The sequence below is a fragment of the Ursus americanus genome, chromosome 21, assembly GCF_024610735.1.
Source record: "Ursus americanus isolate L20-20 chromosome 21, mUrsAme1.1.p, whole genome shotgun sequence".
Lineage (NCBI taxonomy): Eukaryota > Metazoa > Chordata > Mammalia > Carnivora > Ursidae > Ursus > Ursus americanus.
In genome coordinates, this window is record NC_142147.1 from 98035 (window position 1) to 111292 (window position 13258).

Sequence of the window (13258 nt, forward strand, 5' to 3'; positions counted from 1 at the left end):
AGCCCTGGCTGCTCTTGGAGTGGAGCTGCACAGAGCCATGATTTACTTAGAGCTGGCCCTGAGGCCTCTGTGAGGTGGGGTCATGTCGCTGTGCCTGGGCAGCCAAGAGCCTGTGCCTCTGTGCCAGATGCCACTGGCCTGAAGGGGCCTCCTCCTGCAATGCCAGTGCCTCCCAGAGGAGATTCGGCAGGCAAGACAGTGCAGCTGGGTAACACAGAGGGGTAATTATTGTTATTTAACCCTTACTCTGGTGGACCCAATATGCTACGTGCCTCATGCTGATTGGCTTTTTTGCTTTAGAAGTCTGGGATCTCTGAATTAAATAAATGCATTAACATTAATTCCTTTCAGCAAAAAGGGCAAGAATAAGAGGGTTAGCTGAGGATAACAAGGCAGGGAGTTCATTTGTCAAAACCAACAGCGCCGCTGAGTTTATCGGTATGGATTGCATAGATGAATAGTTCAAGGGAGCCCTGGCTGACAACTCCCTGGGCTCCTGACAAGGCCCACAGTGACCTGTGCTTTTCATATTGGATTTGAGTTCAGATTCTTAGAAAAGAGCCTTTTCTTTACATGTGTGGCTCAAGATACTTTTATTCAGCATCAAGCTGTGCAGCTCTGAAACCCAGATAAATGGCATCTGAGTTTCCTGCAAAATCACAAAGCAAATGTGGATACATACAGACCCACTGCCCATGTTGTCTAATGTCTGGCTCTTCCTAATGCCTGCTTGCTTGGTGGTCAGGTGGTCAGGGCCACTACATCAACTCAACAGATGCCTGGATGTTAGAATAATAGAGTGCTTATGAAGACTGGACTCTCTCTTATTTTTTTTTTATTTTTATTTTTGGATTCTCTTTTAGAGATCAATAGTGAAGTATTTACAAATGAAATTATATAATGTGTAGGATTTGCTTCAGAAGAATCTAGCAGGGGTGCCTGGGTGGCTCAGCTGGTTAGGTGTCCGACTCTATCTCAGCTCAGGTCTTGATGGCAGGGTCATAAGTTCAAGCCCCCTGTTCAAAACAAGCACAGTCCAGCAGTGGAGGGAGGTGACTGACAGTAGGGAGAGAACGAGATCAGCGGTGAGTTGGTAACTACTCAATCTCGGTGATGGGGTAATGGGTACACGCAGGTTAATCGTGCTAGTCTCTGTCCTTTTGTTTGAAAATGTTCTTCATGAAGGGGCGCCTGGGTAGCTCAGTCGTTATGCGTCTGCCTTCGGCTCAGGGCGTGATCCCGGCGTTCTGGGATCGAGTCCCACATCGGGCTCCTCCTCTGGGAGCCTGCTTCTTCCTCTCCCACTCCCCCTCCTGTGTTCCCTCTCTCACTTGCTGTCTCTCTGTCACATAAATAAATAAAATCTTTAAAAAAAATGTTCTTCATGAAAAGTGAAAAATCAGTGCACACTGGCCTCTAGAATCAGATCACCTGCTGCTTACCCGTTAGGATGCCTTTGACAAGACCCCCTCTCTATCCACCTCTTCGTCTCTCAAAAAGGGATAATTATTAAACAATTGCTATTACAGTTACTATGACTGTGTAACAGGTCAACCCCCAAAAGTAGTGGTTTAATACAGTGGCAATATCTCTTTTGCTCACGAATTTACACCTCAGACAGGACTCGGTGGGACAGCTCGCCTCAGCTCCACAGAACACCCCCAGAGGGGTGGCTCAAAGGTGGGATCTCATGTCTGCCCATTGGCTGAGAGACTTAAGTAATGGCTATTGCCAGCCAGAGCACACACAGGTGGCCTCTCGAGTGGCCTGGGCTTCCTCACACAAGGTGGCCAGGTTCTCCGGAGGGAGAGCTGAACCCTCCTTATGACACAACTTCAGAAGTCACATGGCATCATTTCTGCCACACTCTACTGGCCAGAGCTGTCACAAGCCTCTCCCAGGTGCAAGCGGAAGGAGTATAGATGGCGGAGTGTCTTGCTGAGGGTGGACGTTTCTGGAAGTGGAATCAGAACTGATCTGACCATCTTGAGAACTACCGTTGGCCAACCCACCTGACTCTGAACAGCCAGTGCCCACCCACTGTCCCAACTTCCCAGGGCACTCCCTGGCTTGCTTATGTCCCCACCAACCACCCTATAACTCAGTTTCTTCCCTGAGAGGCCATTCTCTCCACCTTTTGGGGTCACAGGGAGGCCATGGCTCCCAACAAGCCTTAGTTCTAGTCAGTCACGAAATCATTTTAAAAGGTTGCAGACCACAGTTTTTGTTTTCATTTGTTTTGTAAACTAAAGAAAAATCGGAACTATTAGCCAGCCTCACTGACTGACAGTCTCAAAGGCTGTGGGTTCCGTATGACTGGAGGTGGGCTGGGCGGTGAGGGCCCTGGTTGGCTGAGGCTGTATGGACCACCTGCCTTTCCTGCGAACACCAAGTTCATACCCACCCCCCTCCTCTGTGGGCCCTTTTCACTCCCAGCTGGGAACAAACTCTTTCTCCCTGATGCTTTGCTTCGGTTTGTTTTGTTTCTCTAAAAGCGCAGTCTTTGGGTTTGGATTCAGATCATTTGGCTTCCAGTGCCTGGCTGTGCAACCTTGGTCAGCTTACCTACCCTCTCTGTACTAATTTTATTCACCTGGAAAACCAGGACACCGTCTTCTTAGGATCTCTGGAGGAATGACTGAGATACTGGACACAAAGAGCTTGGCACAGGGTCGCATTCCAGGGGCTTGTGTGTCGTTCTCAGCGGGCCCAGACCCTACCTTCCCTCCCGGGGCGCTCTCGCTGCCCGCTCCCATCTCCCTACCTCCCATCTCCCACCCACACCCCCCTCCGGCCTCGCCATTAAACTCTCGCCCAGCCCCACCCGCAGTGTTTTCCTTGTATTCATCACAATCTGCAATTCTTTGCTTAGGGACCAAGGGTGTGGGCGCCGTCTTTGCTTCTCCTCTGTGCCGCCTCTCCATTGGCCCGCGAGGCGCCGGCACGTAGCCGGCACCCCATAAATATCTGGGGGTGAACAAATGGACGAAAGTTGGCGCGGCTGCGGGAGGAGTGAGCGCGCTGGGGGCACAGGGGGCGCAAGGGCCCCACCGGGGATGGGAGGCCGCCGCCGGATGCGGGTGGGTCCGCAGCCACGGAGGTCGGTGGGAGAGGTGGTCCGCAGGGCCCGGGCCGGCAGGGGGCGCGCGCGGGGCGGGGCGGGGCCGCACCTGTGCTGCGGGCTCGGGGGAGGGGGGGGAGGATGCTAGGGGGAACCCGGGCCCCGGAGCAGCTGCGCGCCCCGCCCCGCGGGCTCCTCCCTGCCGCCGCGGCCCCCCGGCTGCTGCCCCGATGCGCTGCGCCGGGAGCTGGGGCCGAGTCGCCGCCGCAGCTGCAGGGGCGCCCGGGCTGGGTGACGCCACCGCCGCCCGCGCCCCTCCCAGACCCCGCCGGCCGCATGGAGCCCCCGGAGGGCGCCGGCCCGGGAGGTGAGTGCGGCCCCAAGTGCCCAGGAGTCCCCGAGCTGCGCCTTTTCCCGCAGCCAGACGCAGCCCCCTTCCCCCCAGCCCACTCATCGGCCGCTCCCGGGGGCCGCGCCAGACCCCCCGGTGGCTCCGAATTGAGCCTGGCCGGAGCCGGAGGAAGCCTGGCCTGGCGCTGGGGGAAGCCGGGCCCGGGGCAGCTCCCGGGAACGGCCCCCGCTTTAGGCGGGGGGCGCACACATCGCGTCCCCGCCCCCTTGTCCTCTGCGCTTTCAGTCCTGACAGCCGCCAGGCGCGCTCCTGGGTGGTTGGCCCAGAGTTTCGTGCTGAACCCCAAACCAGCAGAGCCGGGGTTCCGGGGGTCTGGGCATGGGGCGTGTCTGGGCCGTAGTTTGGGGTCCAGCTCCGCGAGGCGTGGGGGTCGACGCTGCCCTCCTGGGCCGCGCATCTGCTTTGTTCGCCCCAGTCGCTATTCGCCGGGGGCTAGGTCAGGGAGGCCGCCGCTGGGATCCTGCAGGGCACCGCGCTGGGATCGGGCCTGGGGGAAGGGGGGCGTTGCACCCGGCTTGGCCTGCCGGGGGGGGCCTGCCCCATGCTTGCAGGGGTTGTCGGCCAGGGCGCGGCCCAGGGGCGCTCACTTCTGGGAGGGCAGGTGTGCACGGAGAGAGGCATTCTCGAAGCCCCTGTCCGCTCTCGGTGACTCTGACGTCTGAGATTCTACCTAGGTCTCCTCTCTTTGGAGTCTGGCTCAGGCAGGGCGGCAGCTGGTGACGGGAGGAAAACTCTAGGAACCCCCACCTCAAGAGTCCTTTTCAGGAAGAGTGTTCGGGCTCCATCAGCGCCTCCACCCGTCTGGCTAGGCCCCAGATGCATCATGGGTTTCCTGAAGGTCCCATCCCAGGGAGCCACTCTTGACCACGCAGGGACCCGCGGAGGGACCCCAGCCACATCAGCGACCTCATCTGGAGCCCAAAGGGATGGCCCCCAGGGGGTGTCCTGAAGCAATGGGCCCACCCACTGCTGTGTGTGGTCTGAGTTGGGCAGGTGCAACCCAGCAGCTGTCTGAGGGCCCTTGTCACCCACCCGGCAAACACCATCAGACACACCCAGAGCCGGTGGGTGTGGGTTTTCTTTGTTTTGTCACTTGCTTAAGGGATCCAGCTTTTCCTTGCCACTGACAGCCCCAGGACCCTAGGACTTCCCAGTGGCAGCTATGTGGGGATGTGATGGGAAAGGTTTGGAGGGCAAGGGCTGGGGAGCACAGAGCTCTGAGAGCTTGGCCCTCAGTTTCTGTGTCCACTTCTGTCAGTGGGGACAGGCTCACTTCCCCTGCAGGGCTATGGGAGCCCTGAGATAGGGAGGGCAGGTGTTTGGGAGAGGGGCTTTGTGACCCAGCTGTTTCTAAATCTCACGCACTCATTCCACACTTAGGTATGTATTTATCAGGTGCCTTCTCTGTGCAGGAGTCAGGGTGGGAGCATGGAGGGGGCCACACTGAGAGGGCTCATACTCTGGTGAGCCATTCCCTGCCTACACAGTGGCCTGGTGACCTCCATGCCGTGGGGTCTCACGACATCATGGAGGGATGGCTGTGACTGTCATTCTCTCAGTTCACTGACTTTTGAAAACTGTATGTTGGAGCATGTGGGACACACAAAAAGTAGAACAATGTGGTAAAGCTCCGTGTGTCCCCTCCCAGCCTGCTCAACCAGACCACCACCAGCCTCCCTTCAGTAGTAATTTGTAGCCAATCTCAACATATTATTTCATCGGTAAGTATTTCTGGAAGTATCTCTAAAAGATAAGGTTTTCACAGAGCATAATGAAAATCCCATTTTTGCACCTAAACTAATTAACAATTATTTCTTAATATCAAAGTGTGCAGACATGGAGATGAGAAGGGAGGCAGTGTGATTCTTGAAGGGCCCTAGCTTGGGCCTTTGGTCAACCAGGGTTCTGGACCCACCCAACTCCAAGTCTGTCCTAACAGCCAGAGGGAGAGAGAGGCCACGGCCCTGTGTTCAGGAGGCTGCGCCTTGGCAGGGCCCACCCAGCACCCTCAACGTCCAAGGACAAGGGGCTAGGGTACAGGTGTCCATCTCTGTGACCATCTCTGTCTCCCCACTGCCATTTTGTTGTATATAATATTCATTTATTCGCTTCATTAATTTGTTCATCTGTTCATGCAGAGCGCCTCCTTGCTGCTTAGGGCAAGGCCCAGGACACACAGCAGGGAACTTAAGATTTGGGCCAAGTTCTCACACAAATGTGCTGGAAAATAGGTCAGCAGCCTAGCTCGAGGTAACCCTATCATCTCCATCACATCAGCCATCAGTGCTGGGGGCAGAACTGTGCTAACCCAACTGCGGTCCCCATGGGGCACTGCTTTGCTGCAGGCACAGGTCAGGGCAGCGGCGGCCCCTGCAGGGGCTTGATGGGGGCTGCGCTGAGCTGAGAATCACGGCATTGCTACCCTGCACCCTGGCCCCAGGTGCCCCTGCTGAGCCTGGCACCAAGCACCCCCCCCCCCTTGCCTGCCTCTGCAATCACTCCTGTTTCATACCCCAGGAAGAGCTGTGGGTCTCACCCATAGACAGGTGATTCCTAGCACAGCCACTCAGAAACTATGGTGTGGGGCCTTGGGCTTATTCATTCATTGGACAAACATTTATGGTGCACCTACTATGTGCCAGGACCAAGCCTAGGTCCTAGAGGTCACACTTCTCTTACCCACTCCCAGCCTCTGAGCCTGGTGCCTGGCGCATCATAGGTGCACAGCAAATGCTCGTTGATGTCTTAGGTCCTCCTGGATTTGCCCTTCAATTCCATCCAAAATCAACCGTTGTTTCCACTGAGGATTTATCATAAAACTCACTCTTTTAAAGCATATAGTTCAGTACCTTTAGTATATTTACAAACTGGGCGACCACCCCCACCACCTAATTTTAGAGTATTTCTATCAACCCAAAAAGCAACCCCATACCCATGAGTAGTCACCATCATTCCACACACACCCCAGCTCCTGGAAACCACCAACTATCTACTGTCTAGGCCTTTTCTAATCTACTCATCTACTCTCTATGGTTTTGCCCTTTCTGGACATTTCGTAGAAACCTTTTCGTAATACACGGCCTTTTGTGACCAGCTTCTTGTACTTACCATGATGTTGTCAAGCTTCATCCGTGCCGTAGCATGTGTCAGTGCTCGCTTTCTCTTTTATGGCTGAGTAATATCCCCTTGCGTGGATGGAGCACATTTTGTTTAGCCATCGACCATAGATGCTTGGCTCTTACAGGGATACTGACATTTGTTGACATGTGCTTCTTACAGTGAGTACAACGGTCTAGGCCATCCAAGACCCCTGAACCCCAGCATCTGTAGTGGTGCTTGCCCCTCACCCTGCCCTCTGTCAACACCTGTGGACTTCATCCTTCCCACCTAGCATGCATCTCCTGAAGATAGAGGTAGATGTTGTCCTACTCCGCTCAAAACCCTTCAGCGGCTTCTCCCAGCCCACTCAGAGTGGCAAAGTCCTGATGACATCTGTGTGATGTGTATCCCCTACCGTGTCCCCCTGCCTCAACTATCAACATGGGCCACGTGCAGGGAAGCGTCTCAGAATTATGACAGCACAGGCCAGTGTGATGTGAGCCCGTCATACACCCTCAGAGAGGGACAAGGTGCCGTACTTCCCCACTCAAGGAAACAAAGCAGGTTCCCACAGAGTAGAGGGTCCTCAAGGACTCTGGACAGAGATGGCTGGTCAGAGGTTCAAGGCCCAGCTCATGCCCTCTGGGAAGGAAGGTGTCCTTGCTGGGTTGGGCGGGCCAGGACACTGGTGGGTGTAACTCTACCCTCTGAGGATACTCAGAAGTCACGTTCCAAATGCATCAGAGAAGTAGAAACCAGATCCCCTGAGCTCCATCCAGCCTGGCCAGCCCCAAACGCCATGTGATGATGTGGATAGCATGGGCGGGTCTCTGGGCCCATCTTCCCTCAGCCACGCTTCGCAGGGAGGGTTTTGCCCTCCTAGAGGAGGCCGGGTGTTGCCCAGCTGGCTCCACAGCTGTAAATGGATGGCTTATCTTCCCACTGAGCTGGAGACCCTGCAGACACAGGACCTGCTGGGCAGCATCCTGGTTGCTGACTGCACTGTTGAGGAAAGGCCTAACCCTGGCAGGCAGCTGCCGGCACTGGGGGCCCAACGGAGCTCCCCTAGACAAGACAGGCATGCACCCTGGTGCATCACAGGGCACTGCTGAGGGGAGTCAGAGGGCATTTGTTCACTCTTTATGGGCCCACAATGGGTACTTGGGGGGGCCTCAGGGGACATGCCTGACAGGTTCTCTGGCTGAGTTCAGGGAGTGACAAGGTGAGGCAGCAGGAGGGGGAGATGTGGACGGGCTCTGGCACATTCTAGAGGAAGTGGTAGGAGATACGGATGGAGGGATGTGAGCTAAGAGGTCAAGGTGTTGGCCCAACCAACAGAAGGGTGGGGTTGGTGCTTCTATGGGGAAGGGGTCCATCTCAGAGCAGCAGTCTCTATCAAGCAGATTGCCCACAGGGCCTACTGCTCTCAACTGAAAAAAAAAAAAATCGTCAAATGTAAAAAATAAGCAATTAAATCTTTCCCAAAAAATTACATAGAAAAAACCTAGAGGAACATCCCGTCTCTTTTACTATGAAAATAAATAATTATGCATTCAAACATGACAACATGGGTTTTTGTAAGTCCATCCACAGAGGACAGGCAGGCAAGCAGGGGCCATTCTGGATCACAGAGACCCAAAAGGCAAGGAAATGCAAAAGTGACCACTGGGCCGTTGGTTGGACCTAAAAGTAGAGACAGAGGACAGTGTCAGACACGCCCTTCCTCATTCCACCCAGTGGCCTTTGTCTGCGACCCCAGCCCAAGACTACCTACCCCAGGCAACCCTGGTCACTGCCCAGAGCCTCAGAGGGGGGCCCAGTGAGCCAAGGACTCAGGTCATCCCCGCCAGCACCTCTCCTCCCAGGTAACACCTTCTGTCTTTTGTTGCAGAAATAGTTCAGGAGGTTCAGGTGCCACAGGCAGCCCAGGGCACCCTGGCCCATGGGACAGGGGACAGCTGCCACTCACCCACAGCAGAGGAGGAGGGGGGCATCCCAATACCAGCCCCGGGGCTCCTGCAGGTCACAGAGAGGAGGCGTAAGTACAGCTGACCTGCCCAGCACGTGCTCCGCAGGGACCATGAGCCCTCTGGGAAATGGAGGGGAGGGTCCACATCCTGTCCAAACACTCCCCCAGGTGTGTGTGGGGGAGGGGGGTGCTGCTGCTGCTGAGCTCTTACAGCTCAGGCTCTGTGGGCCTTGGCTATACCATCTGCGGAATGGGGGACACTAGAAGGCATTTAGTCTTGAGTGTGGAGAGCAGATGGGGGTCTGGGTCTGCCCCATCTTATCCTGACCCCGCGGGGCTTCACGCAGAGCTCTGGTTCTTTCCCAGGCCTCGTCGGGGGCGGAGTCGGGGGGGGGTTGTCTCTGGGTGGACAGATTGTGCCTGTGATGAGCACCCCCTCCCCCCGCCCTACAGAGCCCCTGAGCAGCGTCTCCTCCCTGGAGGTGCACTTTGACCTCCTGGACCTCACCGAGCTGACCGACATGTCTGACCAGGAGCTGGCCGAGGTCTTTGCTGACTCAGACGACGAGAGCCTGGCCGGTGAATCGCCAGCAGGTGGGCTGACGTTGGGGCGCGGCGAGTGGTGTGAGGCGGGCCTGGGGCCCAACCCCATGGAACACGGCTCTCCACAACCCCTATTTTTGAAAATACTTTTCTCACACGTATGTCAAAATCGGTGCTCGTCACCGCGCCATCTCATTCAATAGTTTGCATTTTACATGTCTATTCGCCCAACTTCACAGAACTTTCCTCCTGTTTTCCTCAATTTTCCCTTCCAAATGCCAACAAAAGGCCAAAGTCATAGTCCCATCAAAAGCAAAATCTACTACATGTGAATTTAATCACAAGTTAGGCCAAGCAAAGTAGGGTGGCCTTTATCAGCCCTGGCCCCACAGCTCAGCCCTTAGTTTCCCCTTCGGTTCCTGAGGAAGTATTGCCCTTGGCCCAAGACCTCGAGGGCCCCAGAAATGGCAAGACCACCAGTGGGGGTATGGGGACCCAGCGACCTTCTTCTCTCCCTTCTCACACCTTGTGCAGGTGGGGGTGGGAAGGCGGTGCTCAGATCCCAGCCCTACAGAGTCTGCACCCTGGGAAGGCAAGGGCGCAGTTGGCTGCTGGGGCCAGGCTCACACGCAGAGTGGGGTCTCAGCTGCACAGGGACCCTCCTTGGGCATCAAAAAAGCCTTTGCCCGGGCTGCACCCAGACCCACAAATCCACATTGCTGGTGGTCTGGCATTTGTGTTTTCTAATCACCCAGGGGACCCCAGCCCCGTAGCTGCAGGAGTGACCTGACCCCTGTGTTCCCATCAGGCCTGCACCCACTGCCCCGAGCCAGCTGTCTGCGCTCCCCCTCCTGGACACGAACCAGGGCTGAGCAGAACCGAGAGAAGCAACTGCTTGGGGACCCGGAGCGCCAGCCAGCAATTGTGGACACATTTCTCACCGTGGAGAGGCCCAAGGAGGACTAGGCCAGCCGGCCCTGGGGCCAAGGGAGTGCAAATCTGGACGGCTCTGACCTGATGGACACTCTGCCCACCCCATGTGGCTCTGGGCCAGGTTCTCGGGGCACCCCAGCACAAGCACAGCCCAGTGGCCTTATGCCCGCTCCTTTCCAGTCCGTGGATCAGGGACGACGGCGCCTAAGGATGAGGTGGGAGTGGCCTAGGCCTCTTGGAAACTTCTGTCTGCAGGACTGGTGCTCTCATCTGCCACAAGATTCCTGAGTGGGTGCGGGTAGAGGGGGACCTAAGCCAGAGAGCGCTTCTCTGCAAAACCCCCAAGGGTCTCAGGGTTCTGGTCTGGGAAAGGCCACACCGCGCTCTGGCCCATGGGATGCTCTGCTCTCCAGCCAAGAATGTGGGGAGGGGAGTCCGTTCTGAACACCACCACCTTCCTTTCAGTCCCATCCTCTTCTTACCACCCAGGGAGCACTGCTGGCACCAGGGCCACCTCCCCAGGCCCTAAGACCCTGCTTCTTGTAGTGTGTGTGTGACAGCCGGGCCCACTGTCCTCCGCACAGAACACCAAATATGGCACAACTGCCTCAGACTGTGGGTTGGGAGAGTGGGTAGGTGGGGTCTGCCCTTGCCTGGGACACATCCCCACAGACTGTCACGCAAATGCACACACAGGCATGCCCTTGGCTGGCGTCCTGGCCTGGGGTAGCGCAGCCCGAGGGGGACTGGGAACATGAGGGGACCCTGGCACAGCCCCCAGTCCCCAACTTAAGGGGACGAGGCTCAGCTGCTCCCATTGCTGCTTTCTATGACCTAAGGAGATGGAAGAGGCTCTGGTCTGACAGCAAGTCCAAGAAAAAATAAATGTGTAAGTTTGTTTTTGGTCCCCAGGCCAACCTGCCCTGACCCCTTCCCCACTCAAGTATTTCTAGGGGAGGAAAACCTGCTCTTCTGTAGAAGCCATGGACGTGCCCTAGGCCCACCGTGTGCAGCTAAAGGCAAGTTCCCCGCTGAGAAAACAGGCCTCAGAAATGCTGAGGGACACTGCCTGCTCCCTCCACACGATGAGTGCCAACTTGAGGGATGCTTACCAGGCGTCATCCAGAGGTTCACTTACGATCAAACCCCGTAAGGGCAGCTGCATGCCCCACCCACCCCACCCACCAGGGTCATGCTCACCAGTCTCCAGCCTTCCTGCTACAGCTTCCTTCCACAGAGCTTATGTACAAAAACTCGGATTAAAATCTCACCTCTTCCTAAGGCCCAAGCACTGTCTCTTCCTTTCCAGGTGACACCAGAGCTCAGGAGTGCGTGATGGGGGGTGGGGGTGGGGTCGGCTGCCCTAGCAGCGGAACTCCTGCTCTGGGCTTCCTCCAGCTGAAGCCACTGGGGGCTCCTCTGTGCTGCATATTTGGGCCATGGCTCAGGGACAAGTGCCCTGGATTTCTAGGCCTCAGGAAGTGAAGATCCTGTCCCCCACCCCAAGCGCAGGCCCGGAAAGGCACAAGGTGACTCCGGCAAGTCTTCCCAGCCCAGGTGGGTTCCCAGGGAGCTCCAGGCCCACAGCAGCAGCCTGTCACAAGAAGGGAGCCAGCAAGTAAGGCCTGTGAGGAGAAGGCCAAAGGTGAGGCCAAAACCCCAATCCTTTGGATTACCCGTGAAACAAGGGGCCCAGAAAACAGGCCCTGGGCCCCATGCCAGGCAGTTCCTCCCACTGGGCTCTCTGGAGGGAAGCCTGAGCCTCCCTCACGGAAGATTCCAGGCCAGGTCTCCTCCATCCCTGGGCCTGTGTACTGTGTGCCCAAGTGGCCCAAACAGGGAAGGGGAAAGCTGAGGAGACTTGGGGGAGGTGAGCACAAGGACATTCAAGGCAGGAACAGCAGGGGTTGGGGTTGGGGAGCACCCAGGTGTGCTGAGAGCACGCCCTGGACCCCAGAGAGGGGCTGCACCAAGACTCAAAATGAACAGGTCCCCAGGCTCTGGACCCCACAGAGCACCTTCCCCTCCATCAGAGGAGCCCCGAGGCAGGACCCTGGCAGGCCCCCAAGCAGCTCAGCTAATGAGGGCTGGGTTTAGTGGAGACTTCATTACAGGATGGGCTCTGGAGATGTAAAAAATTCAATAATGGCGTGTTTTACAAACAACAGAAGTTGGAAGTGCTATTTTTGAGTCCAATGTAACAAATGATTTGGGAATTTTTAAACAAATTTCAGCGTCTGGTCTTGGCCAAGCAGAGAGCGGAGGTCCTGTGGGGCAGCAAGTAGAGCCCTTCCTCTCCCCAGGATGCCCTGAGCACCGGGGGTCCCAGATATCCACCCATGCACCAAGGGGCTGGCAGCCTTCTACTGCCATGATTCTGATGGTCTGGGAGGCAGGCTGTGTGGAGAACAAGCAGGACATTGCCCCCTGAGCCCCAGGCCAGTCCTGACCCCAGGTGCCCAGACTGGGCCCTGGCCATGCTCCAAGACCAACCAGACAATCTACGGCATCAGAGGCCTAGAACTCACAAACCAGAACAGGCCTTCTTTCGTTTGGCGGCTGCCCGACACCAGGAAGAGGGTCACCTGGGGCAGCAACAACAGGGTTACAACCCAGGGGATCCCAGCTCAGTCCAGAGCCCCCTCTGTGATTCTAACAAAGGGGGTGGCAGGGAACACGGCTTGCTGGAGAAGGGAATTAAATCCAGACACACCCTAGTTGGTAAAGCCGCCTACCCTGGAAATGGTGCTGCTTTGGCTGAGAAACTGCCTCCCTCATGCTCAGAGGAGTGCCCAGGTGCTGGGAGGGCAATGGGAGTGGTTCCGGGGCCCCCATGGCTCCACTTCTCTCCCCGCAACCACACACTTGTGGGAAGTGTTGAGTTTCTTCCAGAACCACTGACAGGCCTTCCACCAACCCAAACAGCTATTGTAAAAACCTAACACTTTTCCCTTGATAACTGGCTTAGATTTCCCTTTTCTTAATTCTGCCACTTCACTAAACCTTCGGATTTCTGAACAGAGCCAAAGCCTGCTGTCCTTGGGGCAATTCAAGAGACCAGCACTCGTACTTGCCCGTGAGGCAGCTGTCCCCACCAAATCCACCCAGCACCCACCTCCCTTCGTGGGAGGCCCCTGAAGGTCCAAACTCAAAACCCCACCAGGAAGACACACGCCCTCTGCTCCCCGGGGAGCAAGGGACTTATGGCCTATTGCCCGCCCCTCTGACCAGAGACCCTGTC

At 56.5% G+C, this 13258-nt stretch overlaps 1 protein-coding gene across 1 annotated transcript; it reads left to right on the forward strand.

Annotated features, from left to right (window-relative positions):
* The first annotated feature begins 3202 nt into the window (after window positions 1-3202).
* On the forward strand, window positions 3203-10917 carry DBNDD1 (dysbindin domain containing 1). Its single transcript, XM_045772686.2, has 4 exons — window positions 3203-3428; window positions 8464-8610; window positions 8995-9135; window positions 9893-10917. The coding sequence occupies exons 1-4, from the start codon at window positions 3203-3205 to the stop codon at window positions 10048-10050; spliced, it is 672 nt and encodes a 223-aa protein (XP_045628642.2). The 3' UTR covers window positions 10051-10917.
* Window positions 10918-13258: the final 2341 nt, after the last annotated feature.